This window comes from Capsicum annuum, chromosome 3 (assembly GCF_002878395.1).
Source record: "Capsicum annuum cultivar UCD-10X-F1 chromosome 3, UCD10Xv1.1, whole genome shotgun sequence".
In the NCBI taxonomy this organism is placed as follows: domain Eukaryota; kingdom Viridiplantae; phylum Streptophyta; class Magnoliopsida; order Solanales; family Solanaceae; genus Capsicum; species Capsicum annuum.
The window spans coordinates 263,316,659-263,333,215 of NC_061113.1; the positions used below are offsets into that span (position 1 = coordinate 263,316,659).

The following is a 16,557-nucleotide window of genomic DNA, read 5'->3' on the forward strand; positions in this document are numbered from 1 at the left end:
ATCCCTAATGCTGCCTTTGTACTGAAAGTGAATGGAGAAATGAAACCATTGTACATCACAATCAGACTTTTAGTTCAAGGACGTGAGTAATGAATGATGCAGGGTGTGGCAAAGGGATATCAGTTTATCTTGGTAAGTAGAGTAGGAATCAGCAGCAATTTGCTTAGACTCAAAAAGGTTCATCAAAATAGCCTATACTTAAAAAGCATTAAAGACTAACAAAACTTATATCTGTTTTCTCAAAACATTCAAACGATCTTGAAAAGGATTATGCGGAATCAAACACAAATAAAGGTAAAAAGAAGAAACAATACAAAAGCAACCCGGAAGCAGAACTAGAATTGTATTGCAACATTATTTGCTTTTTCAATTGAGATGGAACGATGCTTTGAATCAAAGAATAATTGAAAATATTAAGGTACATCGCCTCCTGCTTCAAGAGACGTCCATCCTAGGCTGAACACTGGAAGGTAACTTCAGAAGTGCATCATTGAAAACTACACGAGAACTTTAACACTCCTCGGCATCCTTCTCCAAGAACCTACATAAGACGGAAAGAAATCTGTGAGCAAGCAAGTATTGTTTCTGGTACAAAAGCTTTGTCATTGGTATTCAGTATGCATATTACTTACAGTCACTCCATTGTGCATATCAAGGTTTCCTTGCCTTGCGTACCCTCAACAGTCCGAGGAGAAAACACAGAGAGAGGAAACGACATAAACAGTGACCGTTGAACAGAAGAACAATGTAGCAAGTTCCTTTTCTTTCTTGTAATATAGCAAGTTTCGAGGAAAGAACTTCACTCATCTTCCATGTAAGCTGCAGTACAACAAACATTTGCTCCTTTAAATGGAAACAGCCTATATCAGGACAGCATGAGAATAAATCAGACCAAACAAATGAACGAACCTTCTTGGAGTTCCATGGGTTGCAGACTTTCTTTTCCAATCAGACAAATAAGCTGTGCCTCGCCATTTGCTGGTTCACCTGATTTTAGACACCTCAATAGAAATAATAGTCTCACCACTCTAACCATGCAAGTTTGGTTGCACGGTACGAACAACAATGTGAACCCACCAACTCTGCTAACAAAAAGGTAATGTCAGGAATATAGCCAATAAAACTTCAGAGAGCAATTATTCATCAAGTAGTATCATCCTAAAACATTCCTCAAGGTCTTCAAATATCGATTCTCTCATAATTCGCGCGTTTGGCGAGCACAGTCAGATGAGAAAATGTTGACACATCAAAGGCATGGCGCAAGTGAAAGAAGATGAGCCATCTTTTTTCTTTTTCAATAAGCAAGAATTTTGTTAACATTCAAAGCCGCATTAAAAAATACTGGATTACATACAGATAAAATAACTGTCCTATTATAGTGGTAAACTAGAAAATCCAGCAGTTCGCACTTATCATAAATGATCTAGCACTGCGTGTACCATGCTTGGCTCATCAAAAAGAATCAAGCATGCACTTGAGGGGGCATGTTGATAGTCACACACTTCAGCAAAGGTTTTAAGAAGAAGTATATTGTGAGAGGATGGTTTAATGATAGCAGAGATCCAAATGGGCAGTTGTAAAGTTCTGACAACCTTTTCCAGTTATAGTATAGAAAACAAAGGTTAGTAAAAAATAACATAATACATTCTCATCATTTTACAAGATGAGACAATTAATAATGCAGAAATTAATATATCTAGTATCTAGTAATACAACTGCATGGATGTTCCCTCAAATTTTAAGGTAGATGATTTGATTTTGTTAAAGAAGAGCAATGGAATATACAATGTATTCCATTTGTAAGACTTCCCTCGAGAGAAAAAGATTTGTTTGGGGTCTGTTAGTACATCAAAGTTACATCCTTCTACCATCACGTTTTCTCAAGGTTATCCAAGTGATATATGGTACTTAAAATCTAAAAATTGAACGACAAGTTGGTAGCACAAAAGCTGAAGAAAATTATCCTTGTAGTCAATGATGCAAAGTTTGGTTACATGTACTGAGTCTTATGACCGGACATTCCTAAAAGAGATAATACATCGAAACACCCCTAAACTTGTAGCCAAAACTTACTTTAGATCCTAAACTTGTATGAAAATTATTTACCCCTCTTAACAACTTGAAAGTGAAATTTTTACCACACTAAGAAAATTATACCACTCTCACTACGGAGAGTGAAGTACATATGCCCCACGTCATTACCAACTCAGTGCCATGTCATTGTCACGTAAGAAATTATAATTTTTTAAAAAAAAAGTAATCCAACACACATTATTTTTATATATTTTTTTTAAAAAAGCTAAAAATATATATATATACTATTTTTATATATATATAAAATATATATATATAAATATATATATTATTTATATTTATATATAAATATAAATATATAAATATAAAATATATATATTTATATATAAATATAAATATATATAAACCGACACCTACGGAGTAGGTATGAACCGGGTCGTCCCTTTATATAAAATATATATTTTTTAAAAAATAAATATATAAATTATTTATATATTATTTTATATACATATATATATATATATAAAACCCACCCCACCCCCTTCCTCCTCCTTCTTCTTCTTCAATAGCCCACCCCATCCCACCCCTCCCCTCCCCCGTTGTTCCTCCTTCTCCTTATGCTTCAACAGCCCCCACCCCCTCTTTCCCCCTTCTCCTTATGCTTCAACAGCCCCCGCCACCATTAACACCAATAACTTTCCCTCAATTAATGACTCACCGAAAAACACCCACCTCCGCCATGAACCACCCTACAAATTCCCCCAAATCACCTGAAAACACCACAACCACCACCAAAAAAATCTCAAAATCTCAAGAATCCCACAAAGTCTCCACCGAAAACGATTTCACCATTAAAACCATTAACATCATTATTTCACCATTAACATCATAAACACTAATAACTTGATTTGAATTTAACAAGAAATTGATAAATAACTTGATCCAACAGTGCACCCCAGCCCCCCCTCCCCACGCCGATTCCTTTTCTTCTTCTTTAACAATCAAATCCCCCATTAACATCATTATTTCAACCTTCAATTTTAGCTTCCTCCATGTTTTTAATAGTCAAATCCACCAACTCATTCACCCAATTATTCATCAAATTTGGGAAGTAGATCAATTTAAAGTAATGATAAATTAGAGAAGAAAAAATTTCTAACAAAGCCATTTTCAGTGTGGTTGACCATCTCCGATATGTGCCACCAACTCAGTGAATGATTTTTTTTGCTCTATTCAACAACCCTTTGATTTCTTTTTGCTCTATTCAACAACCCTTTAGCTCAAACATTGAAAGAAATTATATGTGATCTTCCTTTTTCTGTTTGTGCTTCTGTAATGTAGATATTACCAAACAAGAAAGCTATTTTTTTCAAGAGTTCGGAAAATGGATTGTGGTGATGATTTGCTTCAAAAAAAGAAATGGAGATGCTGGGGTGGGAAAGGGGATTGTTATGAAGAAGAAAGTGGAAGTTGACTTCTTCTTTTTTTCTTTAGCTTTATATATATATATATATATAATTTGGGAAATTTAAAAGCTGGGACCCATCTTTTTCATTTTTTTAAAGACATTAACGCGTTGATTTTTAAAAAAATTGCCACCTCAGCAATTAGGGTGGTAAAACATTCACTTTAAAGTTATTAAGGGGGGTAAATAATTACTCGATTAGTTTAGGGTTTAAAGTAAGCTTTGGCTACAAGTTTAGGGGTGTTTCGATGTATTATCTCTTCCTAAAACTTTCATGGATTCAAAATATATAAACTGGATTCTCTGAAGTTGTGCTTCATCTGTCAGAACTAATGCATGAAGCTGCTATGTTTTCAGTGCAGCTGTATTTCGTGCATCTTACAACATGACAGCACTGGTTGTTACTGTGCTTTGTTATTCAGTTCCTTGTTACCATTGTACAGCAGTACACCTTCTCACCTCAAATTCTACATATGATAATAAGTTGATAAAGCAGGATGAAGAAACTTACGTGTACTCTCGACATCCTTTATAAAACTTCAGACATTTGTCCCTCGAGTCTAAGCACTTTCCTCCCATGATTGGATCTGTTCCACCATTAAGAAAAATTTAAGAAACACAACTTATGGTAAAATAACATCAACAAACGATAAGCAAATTTTACTGAGCATATGCACATCTAATGTTGCATGACTACCACTCACATCGTAAATATCACATATAATACCAACTTGACCTAGCTGTGTATGAGCACACATACTTTGAAAAGGTGTAGGATCTAATAAGAGATAGTAGGCCTAGAGTATATGTCAGATAACCGTTGGCATAGCACTATCAAACAGGTCTATAGAATCACTCATATAGGAGGAGTTGGTGCTACATCTAGCATCTAACAGTGGACTATACAACAAATAAGCATAATTTTGGCATTTGACATCTAATAAAACATAAATTAAGCTCGTACAGGGAAGAATATTTCAGCTAAAGCTAAGATCATGATTGCATAACTTGTTTCTCCTTAGTTTCTTTATAATACCCTTGGGTAAACTATCTCAATCCTCACTCTCAGGGTTTATTCTAGGCAAACCAGGTTTCCTCAAAGCCCAAATACAGTCCAAAAAACTGTCCAGTAAATTGCTCGATCAACAAGTACATTACGTTCTCAAGTTAGTATGTTTCACTTTTAAGAACATATGACATAGAAAAAGAAAATTTCATAAAAAAAAAAAGACAAAGGGAAAACAAACAAAGAAATGCTAAGTCTCTGCATTAATATAAGGGCGGAAATAGCATCCACGGTGTGGTCTGACAAGAGAGAGAGCACTAAACTGCATTAGAAAAGAAACAAATCCAATTTCAATTTCATGCATGATTTCTGTGGCACATCCAATTTACAAAATGATGCATTCTCCAGGAAAACAATAAGCATAATTAAACCGAACAGGATCCAGGATATACAGGAACTAAGTTTTCTTTTTTCTTTTTTTCCATCTTTTCCTGAAAGGGGATTCATTTAGTTAATCAAAGTCAGATTACCTCTGCTGTGATAAGGATGCTATCAACTTGATGTGGGTGGTTTTCCATCAAGCATCCATATTCATGTACCGCAGAAAGCGACGGAATAATCCAGCACACAATCTTGTTTAGCTAAGCTTGAAGCAGACAAGCAACTTACAATGCTAATTGCTTTGTAGTGTTGCCAACACTTTCAGTATGTCCATCCATCTGACAATGTGTGATTAAGTCATTTGAAGTCAGGGAATTGGAGATCCAAGAAAACTTTACCATGGTCTCCAGAGCCATAGGTAGTATTTCAGAATATCCTGCTTTATTTAATCCATGGGCTAAAGTACTGCACATAGCAAGACTAGGTACAAAACCTTGCTCTCCTATTTCATTGAGTGACGCCAATAATGCAGAAATTTCTCCCTTCTCACACCAAGACCCCACTAATGTTTCACTTATATGTCCTTTTAAAAGACCTTTATCCAAAAGTTCATTCCAGAGACTGAAAGCTTTATGTAGATTCCCTTCTCTGTAAAGTGCATCAACCATTGAGCTGTAGACTACTTCATCAGGCTGAATCCCCCCTGCCACCATCTCCTCAAATAGTGAAACCACTTTCAACTTTTCTCCAATTCTGTGATAGCCTTGTATGAGTGAAGTGTAAGTCACGATTGTTGGTATCAGTTTCTTCCCTCGCATCTTTTGAAAAAGCTCCTCTGCTTCTTTCATAATTCCGTTCTTGCAACAGTAGTCAATTAAAATGGTGTAAGTTACATTATCAGGTGGGATGTGCATATCAGACATACCCTTCACCAACTCCAGTGCTTCACTCAATCTTCCTAACTTGCAAAACCCATCAATCAATGTGTTGAAAGTAAGGGTAGATGCAATTCCCTTCTCTACCATTTCATGGAATAATGTCAATGCCTTCTCTACCTGTCCTGCCTTGCAGCATCCGTGAAGAAGAGCATTGTATACAAAGGCATCCGGTTGAATGCCCCGTAAAGGCATTTCATCTGTTAGGCGAAATGCCTCTTTTAGATCACCAGCTTTGCAGTAACCATCAATGATTGTGGAATAAGTCACACCATTTGGTGTCAAACCCTTTCCAGAGATACCATCAAACACTTCCCTAGCTCTCGATAGGTCACCTGACTTGCAAAGACCACCTATTAAGCTATTATAAGTGACTATGTTTGGTTTAACACCCTTCTGACTCATTTCATCAAGAAGTAGAAAAGCCTTTTCCAAATTACCCTGCCTGCAGAAACCAGAAATTAATGAGGTGTAAGTGAACACATCAGGAACTAGACCCTTATTATAAAGTTCAGATAAAACATCCATGGCATCTGACAACTTCCCATTCTTCGAAAGGGCATTGATAAGAATACCATAAAGCTGAACATTTGGCAGTCGTCCTATTTGAAGCATGCGATCCAGTACCGAAAACGCTTGTGATATATTCCCATATTTGCAGTGCCCGTCAATGATAGACGTAAAGGTGGCATAATTAGGCGCTACACCACAATCTAGCATCTCCCAGAAATACTGTTCTGCAACTTGCATATTCCCTGCCTCTCTATACCAAGAGATAAAAGGCCCAAAAGTATATGAATTTGGTCTCAGTCTTCTCTTCTCCACTTCAACGAGACACATTTTTGCTTCATCTATCCTTCCCACCTTACAGAGCCCACTAATAATTGAATTATAACAGAAGATATCAGGTAATATACCTTTCTGCCACATATCCAGCACAACATGTTTTGCTTCTTCAAATTTACCATCCTCTACGTAGCCTTTTATGATGGGAGTGTAGATGATAGCATTTGGTCTCACACCACCAGCAATCATCTTCTCCAAAACAAAAGTCGCTTGACAGATATCTCCAGAGTTGCAGAAAGCATTAATCAGCACACCACAAGTATAAGCCGAAGGTACCAAGTTTCTGTCAGTCATCTCAACCAAAAGCTCAGAAGCCTTATTCATGTTATTCTTGCGGCCATAGCCCTCAATTAAATAATTGTATGTTTGCACATCAGGAAATATGCCCATTTCAATCATGTCACCCTTGATAGTTACTGCTTTATCCATCTGGCCGATTTTGCAGAGCCCATTTATGATAGAATTGTAGGTCGTTAGGTTCAAACTCTTTCCACGTTCAACCATTTCATCCTTTATTCTAAATGCCTCGTCCACTTCACCCTCCTTCATAAATCCATCAATTAATGCAGTATATGCAAAATGATCCGGATCCAAACCTACTTCACACATTTCATCCAAAATCCATTTTGCCTCCCTGGACCTCTTTTTCTTACAGAAGCCATCAATGAGTGTGCTATAGGTATAGATATCCGGAACCAATTGCTTTCCTTCCATTGACTTCTTTAGCTCCAATGCTTCATCAACTGCACCTGTGCTGCACAAGCCTCTGATAACCACATTGTACGTAACCAAATTCGGACTACACCCCTTCCCTCGCATATCATGAAGAAGTCTGTTAGCGTCCTTAACATTGCCAACCTTGCAATAAGCATTGATCACATTGGTGTAACCGTAAACATCAAGACTCATCTTACTCTCCAGCATTCCCTCATAAACCTTCCAAAACAGTTCCATTCTATTACCATTTAGTAATTCATTCAACAATGTATTACAACACAGCAAACTCGGGATAAAGCCTTCATTTTTAACGCCCAAGAACATCGAAACAGCCTCATTAAACATACCCTTTTTCCTATAAGCATCAATAGGCAACTCAAACACAACGATCTTCGACCTACACTCATCACACTCCTTACAACACTTAACCAAAGAGCTAAGAATATCCATTACTGAATACCGCCTCTGAAGCATTTCATCAAACACATTCTTGGCATTTCCAAAGTTGTTCGAATTGCACAAAGCAAAAGCAAGAATGGAAAAAGAATCAATTTTTTGAGCCATACCCACATTCTGATTCGACCATTCAAAGAAATCAAGAAGCCGTTTTGGGTTAACCACCAATTTGTTCCGATCAAGAACGGAGTAGACCACATCTGGGTTGATTTTTTGAGGAATTTCCGATGACCCCAAGAGCATTTTCCAGTTCTTGTGTTTAAGAATCGTCGAGATTTCTTCAGCTGTGGATTTATTACTTCCTCCGGGGATACTACAAAACGAGAAATGCTTTGGTTTCTTGATTATATGTTTCCAACAATTGTGGACAATCAACTGTTTCTTTGATAGTACGAGGTTCATGATTTGTTAATTGACTTTGTCGGCGGCGATGTACATAGGCAGCTGAATTGCAACAAGATCTGAATTAGGCGCCGATCAAAGAGGATTTTTGCAGAGGGGTTGTCACCAGTGGAGCTTTTTTTTTTCCTTTTAGGCTGCAGCAATTCTATCTTGGACTGAGCAAAAACTGAAAAGACGAACTTCTAATCCCCTAAGTTTGCAATTCGGACAAATCAATCCAAGAGGATTTTTATTTGTGCTTACAACAGGGAAGCATTCGAGTAATTAATAAAATTGTTATCACGTGATTAAGAGGTGATGAGGGTTAAGCCGTGCATGATAAGAGTATGTACCATAGATCCGCACTCCCTCTGGTCTATTTTATATGTCATGGGGTCTAATTATCCTTTATTAAGAAATGTACTATAGTACCATTTTTAATTAAGTGAAATTAATAAGTGTAAAAATAAAATTGTGTCTTTAAATAGTTACCAAATAAGAAAATATGACATTCTTTTTGGGACGGACAAAAAAAAATGGCGACACAAAGATGGGACAGAAATAGTAGTCTTTTCTTAAATTTTGTTTATAGTAAAAGATTTATTACAGTGAACTATTATTTCTTACGATAAAAGTGTATATTTAGCAATAATGAATTTAACAATAAAGTTTCATCGGTTTGTCATGACTCACCTATCATTATTTTAGATATAATTTTCAATCTAGTAATTTTGATTTCTATACAATATTAGATTCTTGCAAAGGTAGAACTAAAGTTAGTCTACATTTTACTCTTTGAGATCTCACTTGTGATTTGTGAGATTATATTGATTTCTTTTGTTGTTCTTTATACATATAGTATTAACTAATCATGATATAATAATTTCTTAGAATTTTAGGCAAAACCCAAGAGCAATTTATGACTTTTTTTATCTCTCTTGCAATTTATGAAACTTTTAATCACAATATGAAGATGTCCTTTTTAGTGGACCGAGAGTCGTGGGAGCAATTTTAGAGTGCGTATTTAAAATTTTGTAGACATTAGACCGATATTTGATACGGAAAAGAACAGAAACGACACTTCAAATTAAATTATTTTCATGAAAATAGCCATGAATTTAAATTTCACTTTCTAACCATTTCAATTTACCAGCTTATTCTATACCGTTTCTACACACTTTCTATACAATTTCTATACAAATCTTATACATATAAATATTCTAAAAGAAAATTATACAATTTTGATACACAATTTATACAATAACTGTACCTTTTTTTTTTTTTACACATTTTATACACCAATTATATAATTTTCATACACTTTCTATATATTTTTTATACATATACATTTTTCATAGAACTATACAATTTCTATACATATATCTTATATAGATACATATTCTATTTAACAATTATATTATTTTTATATAATTTAATTATTATTTATAAATAATAATAAAAATAGAATATTTGATCAGTTAAAAAATTTATAGCAAAAAAAAAATTAAAATATTTTTAAAAGGGCCGAATTGTCCAAGTTGAATACTGTATCAGTATTGTATATAGATTGAATCAGTATTATACGGACTACATAGGCCAAAATGACCCAAATTAGGAAATGGCTATAAAGCGGAAATAGTATATCCGACTGTCTATTTTTTGAAAAGTTTTCAAACTTAATCTATTTATTTTAAAAAGTGTTATAGAGTGTCATTTTTCCTATTTAATATTTTATCAGTCTCAAGTAATATATTTGCATGACTTTTAAAGAATTAGAACAAAATTTAAATAGTAGCTGCCTTTCCGTAAGAGGCCCATAACTTGAGACACGTTGAGCCTAATGTAACGGGCTTGGACTGATTGAAATTGGGCTTCATACTGGATTTGTAATTGTAAATATGGGCTGTTAAAGAAAGAAGCCCAAACAAAATGGGCCTTTAGAACGTCATTGGCAAAGTCAATGGTAAGGCAGGGCAGCCCAATCATGGTAGATACTATAATTAGGACGGTTAAATGAGCGGAATCGAAATAATAATTTAGTAGGTGAAAGTTACTCACGTTGAGATTTCCAGTTAAATGGATGGATCATAATTCAACTCACTCAACTGTTACCGGGTTTTAATATGTTTGTTTTTTTTTTCTTATAATTTTACCTAACTTAGACGAATCAAGCTAGTCATGTTTTCATGAGATAATAATAGTGGAGGTACATTCTTGAAGTTACATGCTTGTGAATCATGGACCTTTTATTTTGCAAAAATGTGTTAAATGTGAAGGCATCTTATTTCTGAAATTGTTAGGGACCAAACTAAAAGGACTATTTTGTAAGTACATATACTTTAAGAAACAGTGAACAAAAATCATTGTGGGAGGAAAGTTCAATGGATATATATGGTGAATTGTAGTACAAAGCAAACACATGTTATGGTCTTTCATCATTTAATTTCCATCTTCAAACCTCATGAAGAAAAAAATAAAAAAAAAAAAAAACATAATGGTGATGTGATTTATTATAAGAACAAATATAAGAAAAGTACTAGCTCATATTCTAACTTATGTTAGATTGACTAATTTTGTTTGTTGAGAGTCAAAATGCATATATCTAAAGTCCGAATCGTAGTGTCACGAGTTGAATGGAAATATGGCAAGGTGTTCATCAGTGTTATCGTGTTAAATCTCATATTCTAAAGAAGAAGAAAACGATAGAGACGTATGTAACATCTAATCACATGAATCAAACTGAATTCAACATTTTCGACACAAAACATAATTGTCTCTGCATTTTCTCAAGTTCACCCCAATGTTTTTTTACTTTTTGGTTCATAGACAAGCCATGTTGTGATTTCTTAAATTGGGAAAAGCTTTAATGATATGAAGTAAGAGTAAATAATTTCTGGTTGGAACTTGTGAAAGATTCCACAAGTGTTCTTTAGCTCATTTTAGGCCAACCTTGACTACCCATACTCACCATGTAACTAACCCATTCTTATGTGAAAAATAGCTTTTGATAAAATCAAAAATGTTAGGCACATCAAACAATAGTACTCAGGCCCACTCACCATATTATCCCATTACCCAGTTTACTTTATTTAAACAGATGAAAAATAGCATTCACCGATCACTTTTTAATTTTTGCTATAAGAAAATAGTCATTTTTCGTATTTGATTGGCCACAATTGCTTATTTTATTTTTATCAATTAAGTCGCCCAAGTTAGAGTAGTTTATCTACAAAGCAATTAGAGCCAAACAAAAATTTAGAGAAATAATTACGTAAACCTCCTTTAAGTTTGATTTCATTTAACGTATCTCCCTTGTAGTTATGCTTACCTCTCTTATTTTATTTTATTTTATTGGTAATAAATTTACCTAATTATTTTAAATATAAGAAAATATGAGTCCTTTTATGACATATTCTTTTGTTAATTTTACAAATATTTTTTTTAAGAAAAGTTATTTCCATCACCACTATTTAGTTAATTAGTTTTGAATGAACCCCTTTCGCTCACCGAGCTCCGGCCCCTGCTGTCAACAGAGAGGCATGGGATTGTCATTGATGATGTCCTAGGGAAAATGGTGGTCCAATATTTTAATAACCACCTTATTATATATGGAACACGTTTTTCTGCTTATTTTTTTCAATTTTGGAATTTTTTTTCTGTTGGTAGAAAACCATTCTGGCCTTTTACTATTTTGAGTATTTTAGTTTTTGTGGATATATAAAGAAAATTATTGACTTCTATTTTCCTAAATAATCCTAATCTGTTTCTACATATCACCTTTTTGTTTATAAAAATATATATTTCTTGTTGTAAATCTTCAGTTCAGTAATTACAGCAGCCTGCTTTTAGACAATTTTTTAATTTTGATTAGAATCTAAGGCGGTTGATTGTAAATTGTAAAATTGACTAGGATACATCTAATTGATTAGTATTAATTAAAGTGTTCATATATGAAGGACAAAGTTTAGGTTTCTAATTATGACTAATAAAGAGATTAGATGTTGGTGTCCATACCTACTAAAACCTTAATTATGTACAATTAAAAAGGAAGGACGGTGGGTCTAATATTTTTGAATTAAAAGCCTTTATTCAAACAAAAGCTCCCCATGTTTCATCGTTCATAACATGTCTTTTTCAACACAACAATATAGCTAATTGAAGTCATTAATCATTATGCTTTAAGTATAGTACTTATTGTGTTTTTTAACAACGATGATATACACATATCAGGTTGTATGCATCTCGATTGATTTTTCTTGATTACTGCAGCATTATGCTAGCGTAAGTATCAAATCATTTTGTTCATTAAAATCTAGACAAATAAAAGAATGTAATATATTTTGTTACGTACACGATAAAAAAGATATTATGTCTAAAAAAAGAAAACAAATGCATATATATGATTAATTTTAGTGGCCAAATTACCACACCGACCCAAACGGCCCACACTAGGCCGCTCCCTAACCTCCCTGGCATGGCATGTCCTGATTGATTTTCGGCCCAAAGGCTCACGCTAGGCCGCTTCTCAGCCTGCCTAGGGTGGCCCGGTCGATTTTCTGCTCAAACCTAGTGTGGGCCTTTTGGGTGTGGGGAGGTTTGGGTGGTCAAACGGGCGAAACAGTGCGAACAAAAATCGATCAGGGTGTGTCATGGTGGCTGGAGAGCAGCCTAGCATGGGCCGTTTGGGTCGGCGTGTCCATTTGGATGGTCAAACAGGTGGAACGGCGCGAACGGGGACATTTTCGGGCACCCAAACGGCCCCGCCCATCCCAGAGGCTCACACTCCCCTGCTCCCCAGCCTGCCTGGAAACACCCGGTCGATTTTCAGCCCATGATTAAATAATACTAGTAAACTTTGTTTAACCACATAATTAAATAGTAATAGTCGGTGAAACATGAGCATATGAAGAAGTCATGGTTGGCCATAATTAAGAACCGATTAATCACTAAAAAGTCGACACATAAACATGGTCCATCAAATAAAATAATTTCAAATAGTCTATGCTAGTTGAATATTTAAGATTTTATATTAGTATTATTAAAACTTATCTTCCCCAAATGGTGGTGGAGTTTGGCCCATGTTTGCTAAATGGATTGGTGTTATGGTCGTCTTATTAGATTACAATGCCTTAACTAATGCTGACCTATATAATATTAGTGATAATTATTGGTAACGTTCATCAACCACCTCTCCTAAGTCTATTTTATATTCATCACGAGTAAACTAGGGTTACTATGACATGTTATTTGTAAAATATTTTGTAAATCATGTTTGTGTAATATGATTTGTAAATTGCTGTGTTGAAATACGAGTAGTGTATTTGTGGGACAGGCTTTATAACATATGAATCACGCTTATTAAATGCGACATGTAATTACTGTTCTTTGAATTACAAGTTGCAAATAATATTATCAGAATTTATAAATAGAAATTCTAAAATGTGATTTTTGACGTGACTTATAAGTCTATATTATAATGAAATTTTCATATCAACCTTTGCAATTTTGCTTCTTTAATTCGATATTTGTAATACTATTTATTATAAAATATATAAGAGAAATGATATAATATGTATTAGCATAAACATTGAGTGTGTACAAATATATTTTTATGAAGTGGTGGTTTCTTCTTCTTCCATCACGTCCTGACCTTCGTAATGTCAATCTCTCCTAAGAAGATACAATTTTTTTAATTCTCTTTTTAGTTTCTCATTCAGCGTTCGGTATTCGTATTGGTGTCTGACTAATTTAGATTCTTGCCGCGTAGGCACATTCGGGAAAAGCACTTCCTACCAAAGATTTTTTCATATTTAGGACTCAAATCCGAAACTGGTGGTTAAGGGAGGAGCAACCTCATCTGCTACACCACATCCTTTAATGGTGAAGATACAATATTTGCTTAAGAATTATTGAACCTTTCACCAAAATTATTCTCTAAAGTGAAAATAAAAGATATAAAGAACAACTCAACGAGATGTTAGGATTTTTACCCTGATTTTCTTATCAAAATTGAGATGGAAAATAAAAGTATTACCATAATTATTTTTTGTTATTCTTTAAAGAAAAATATAAAACTCTTCCATATTTGGCAAACCTTTTTCTAGGAGAAAAGGTTTTGGACATATATAAATAGAAGATCCCTTCTCATACCAGTCGTTTAAGAGTCTTGTTTAGAGGGATATTTCCTCTTAAATAGTTTTTTTATTTTTTATTTAGTTTTTAATGTGTAGAAAAATTGGCCGAAGCATATCAATAATATTATGTTTTAGTATGCTTTTATTTGTCGGTCTGAATTATCGTCTCTATAATTTGCAAACTTTAAGCTTCCGCATGACGCCTCTCGATTTCAAATCCAACAGGAAATTCAATATATTAATATATACACTTAAAAATTTGACTAATTTATAGTATTAGGTAATTTTTTAACAAAGGTGTATCACAACTCACAATTAAAAATCATGTTAAGAGGTCCGTTGTTCAAAGTGTCTCATTATCATGGTCCAGCTAATTGAAATGAACTAATCTAAGTCATATTGGTGTCTATAAAAGTCATCCACATCAAGACTAATTCATGAAATATCAATTTCATATACGTTTGATTTGAACATCCACTTTCTCATTTTGATTTTGATCTCATCTTAAAATTAAAGTGATAATAGCCAATTCATTTTTCAACTTAGTGCTCTATTTTACTACTTCAATTATGCATAAAGTAAATAATTACATTATAATGAAATTATCTGATAATTAAACCCACAAATATGTGATTTTTTGTCTCTAATCGTATTGTGTAAGTTGGGATTTTTCATTTAAAAAAATCAAAATATATATATATATAAAAAAAAAATAGGTAGACGATAAAATTAAGAGGATTCAATATTCTCTAGCGCACGTAACTTCCAATCAATCCTTAATCTCGAAGATGCGGATTAAAAGAGATAATAAGTTCGATGTATGTAGATTTAAAAGGCAAAAATTCAGGTTTAAGAAAATTGTTACTTATAGACTAATACTAATCATTGTGTTACAAGGAATTCAACTCATTGAAATGTGATTAGTGACCATTTTCTACATGACCATAGAATTTTAAACATATGTATGGTGAAAAATTCAACCAACCATTTATAGACAATAACAAAAGAATTAAGTTATAGGAGAATTAAGAAAAAGTGGAATCTTCAAATTGACTAGTCACATTCACACGTGTTGATACTTAATAATATCTCCTCCAAATTGCAGAATAATTCTTTGATGTCCTCTTTTAAGGATGATGCTTATCTTAAAAGTTAAAACGGATATGTTTCATTTATGAATTTACATAAATTTAATAGTTTAAATTTATATCATATGCAGTTATTAAAAAATTATTAAATATCCGTTAGTAAATTCTATTATTAGTATATATTAACTTGAGTTCATTATAGAAATTCTTAAACTTCAAATCTCAAATTCGAGATCTGTCTCTATGTTTATCTATGCTTTCTTTAGTTAATATTGAATCCATATCTTGTTTTATTGGGTATTTTAGAGATAATATTAAAAATTAAACATGGCTTCTGCTGGTAGACTGTCTTGTCTTAATATAAACAGAAGAAGAGTGCACCAATTATATTATCATATACTAATATATTAGTTGTGAGAGTAGCTTGAAAGGAAACTAAATTTAAAAAAAAAATTAATAAAAGAATATATTGTCACGTATTTGTCGACAACATAGACCAGGAACAACATCTGAACCTGCTGTCAATATTTGTTGTATTAATTAATTAATTAATTAATTGACTAATAAAATGGATTTCCATTTTCTTGGACAAATTTGGTCAATGGAAGAAGGTCAAAGACTATGACTTAATAATTGATACTAGTATGATACAATCAAGAGCCCACATTTAATTAAACTTTTTTAATCTGTGATTGGCTCTTCTTGCATGTGAAAGTTACTCATTTGTAAATGTCACTTCTTGCCTTCATTACTATTTGAAAAATGTGGTATTATAATATATCTTTTTCTTTAATACAATAGAAGGTCAAAGATGTCACAAAATATAACTTGTCGTGTAAGTCTATATGACAGATTTTTACATAAAAATAAAATTTTGTAAGTCTATATGACAGATTTTTACATAAAAATAAAATTTGCAAAATATGCATTAGGAGAATATATATTGATCAATTGCGGTAGAATGATTAGAATTACTTCATTTTTAATTAAAGATATCGTGTTTAAGCTTTGAAAATGGAAATAAAAAAAATGTTAGTAGTCGCGTCCTCAAAAATGGACCCTGCAATGCACGAATTAAAATTTAGTCCAAAAAAAGAAAATACTAACTTGTGAA

The 16,557-nt window shown here is 33.3% G+C and overlaps 1 protein-coding gene across 1 annotated transcript; it reads right to left on the reverse strand.

Annotated features, from left to right (window-relative positions):
• Positions 1-171: 171 nt before the first annotated feature.
• On the reverse strand, positions 172-8,453 carry LOC107862122 (pentatricopeptide repeat-containing protein At5g61990, mitochondrial). The gene is made up of 5 exons (XM_016707576.2): positions 5,036-8,453; positions 4,011-4,086; positions 910-1,082; positions 633-819; positions 172-541 (listed from the first exon to the last, which is right to left on the reverse strand). Exon 1 carries the CDS (start codon positions 8,240-8,242, stop codon positions 5,171-5,173), a length of 3,072 nt encoding a protein of 1,023 aa, XP_016563062.1. The 5' UTR covers positions 8,243-8,453; the 3' UTR covers positions 172-541; positions 633-819; positions 910-1,082; positions 4,011-4,086; positions 5,036-5,170.
• Positions 8,454-16,557: the final 8,104 nt, after the last annotated feature.

Bases quoted from the DNA above. Each gene is read 5' to 3' on its own strand.
- LOC107862122 (XM_016707576.2), bottom strand. From the start codon at position 8,242: ATGAACCTCGTACTATCAAAGAAACAGTTGATTGTCCACAATTGTTGG.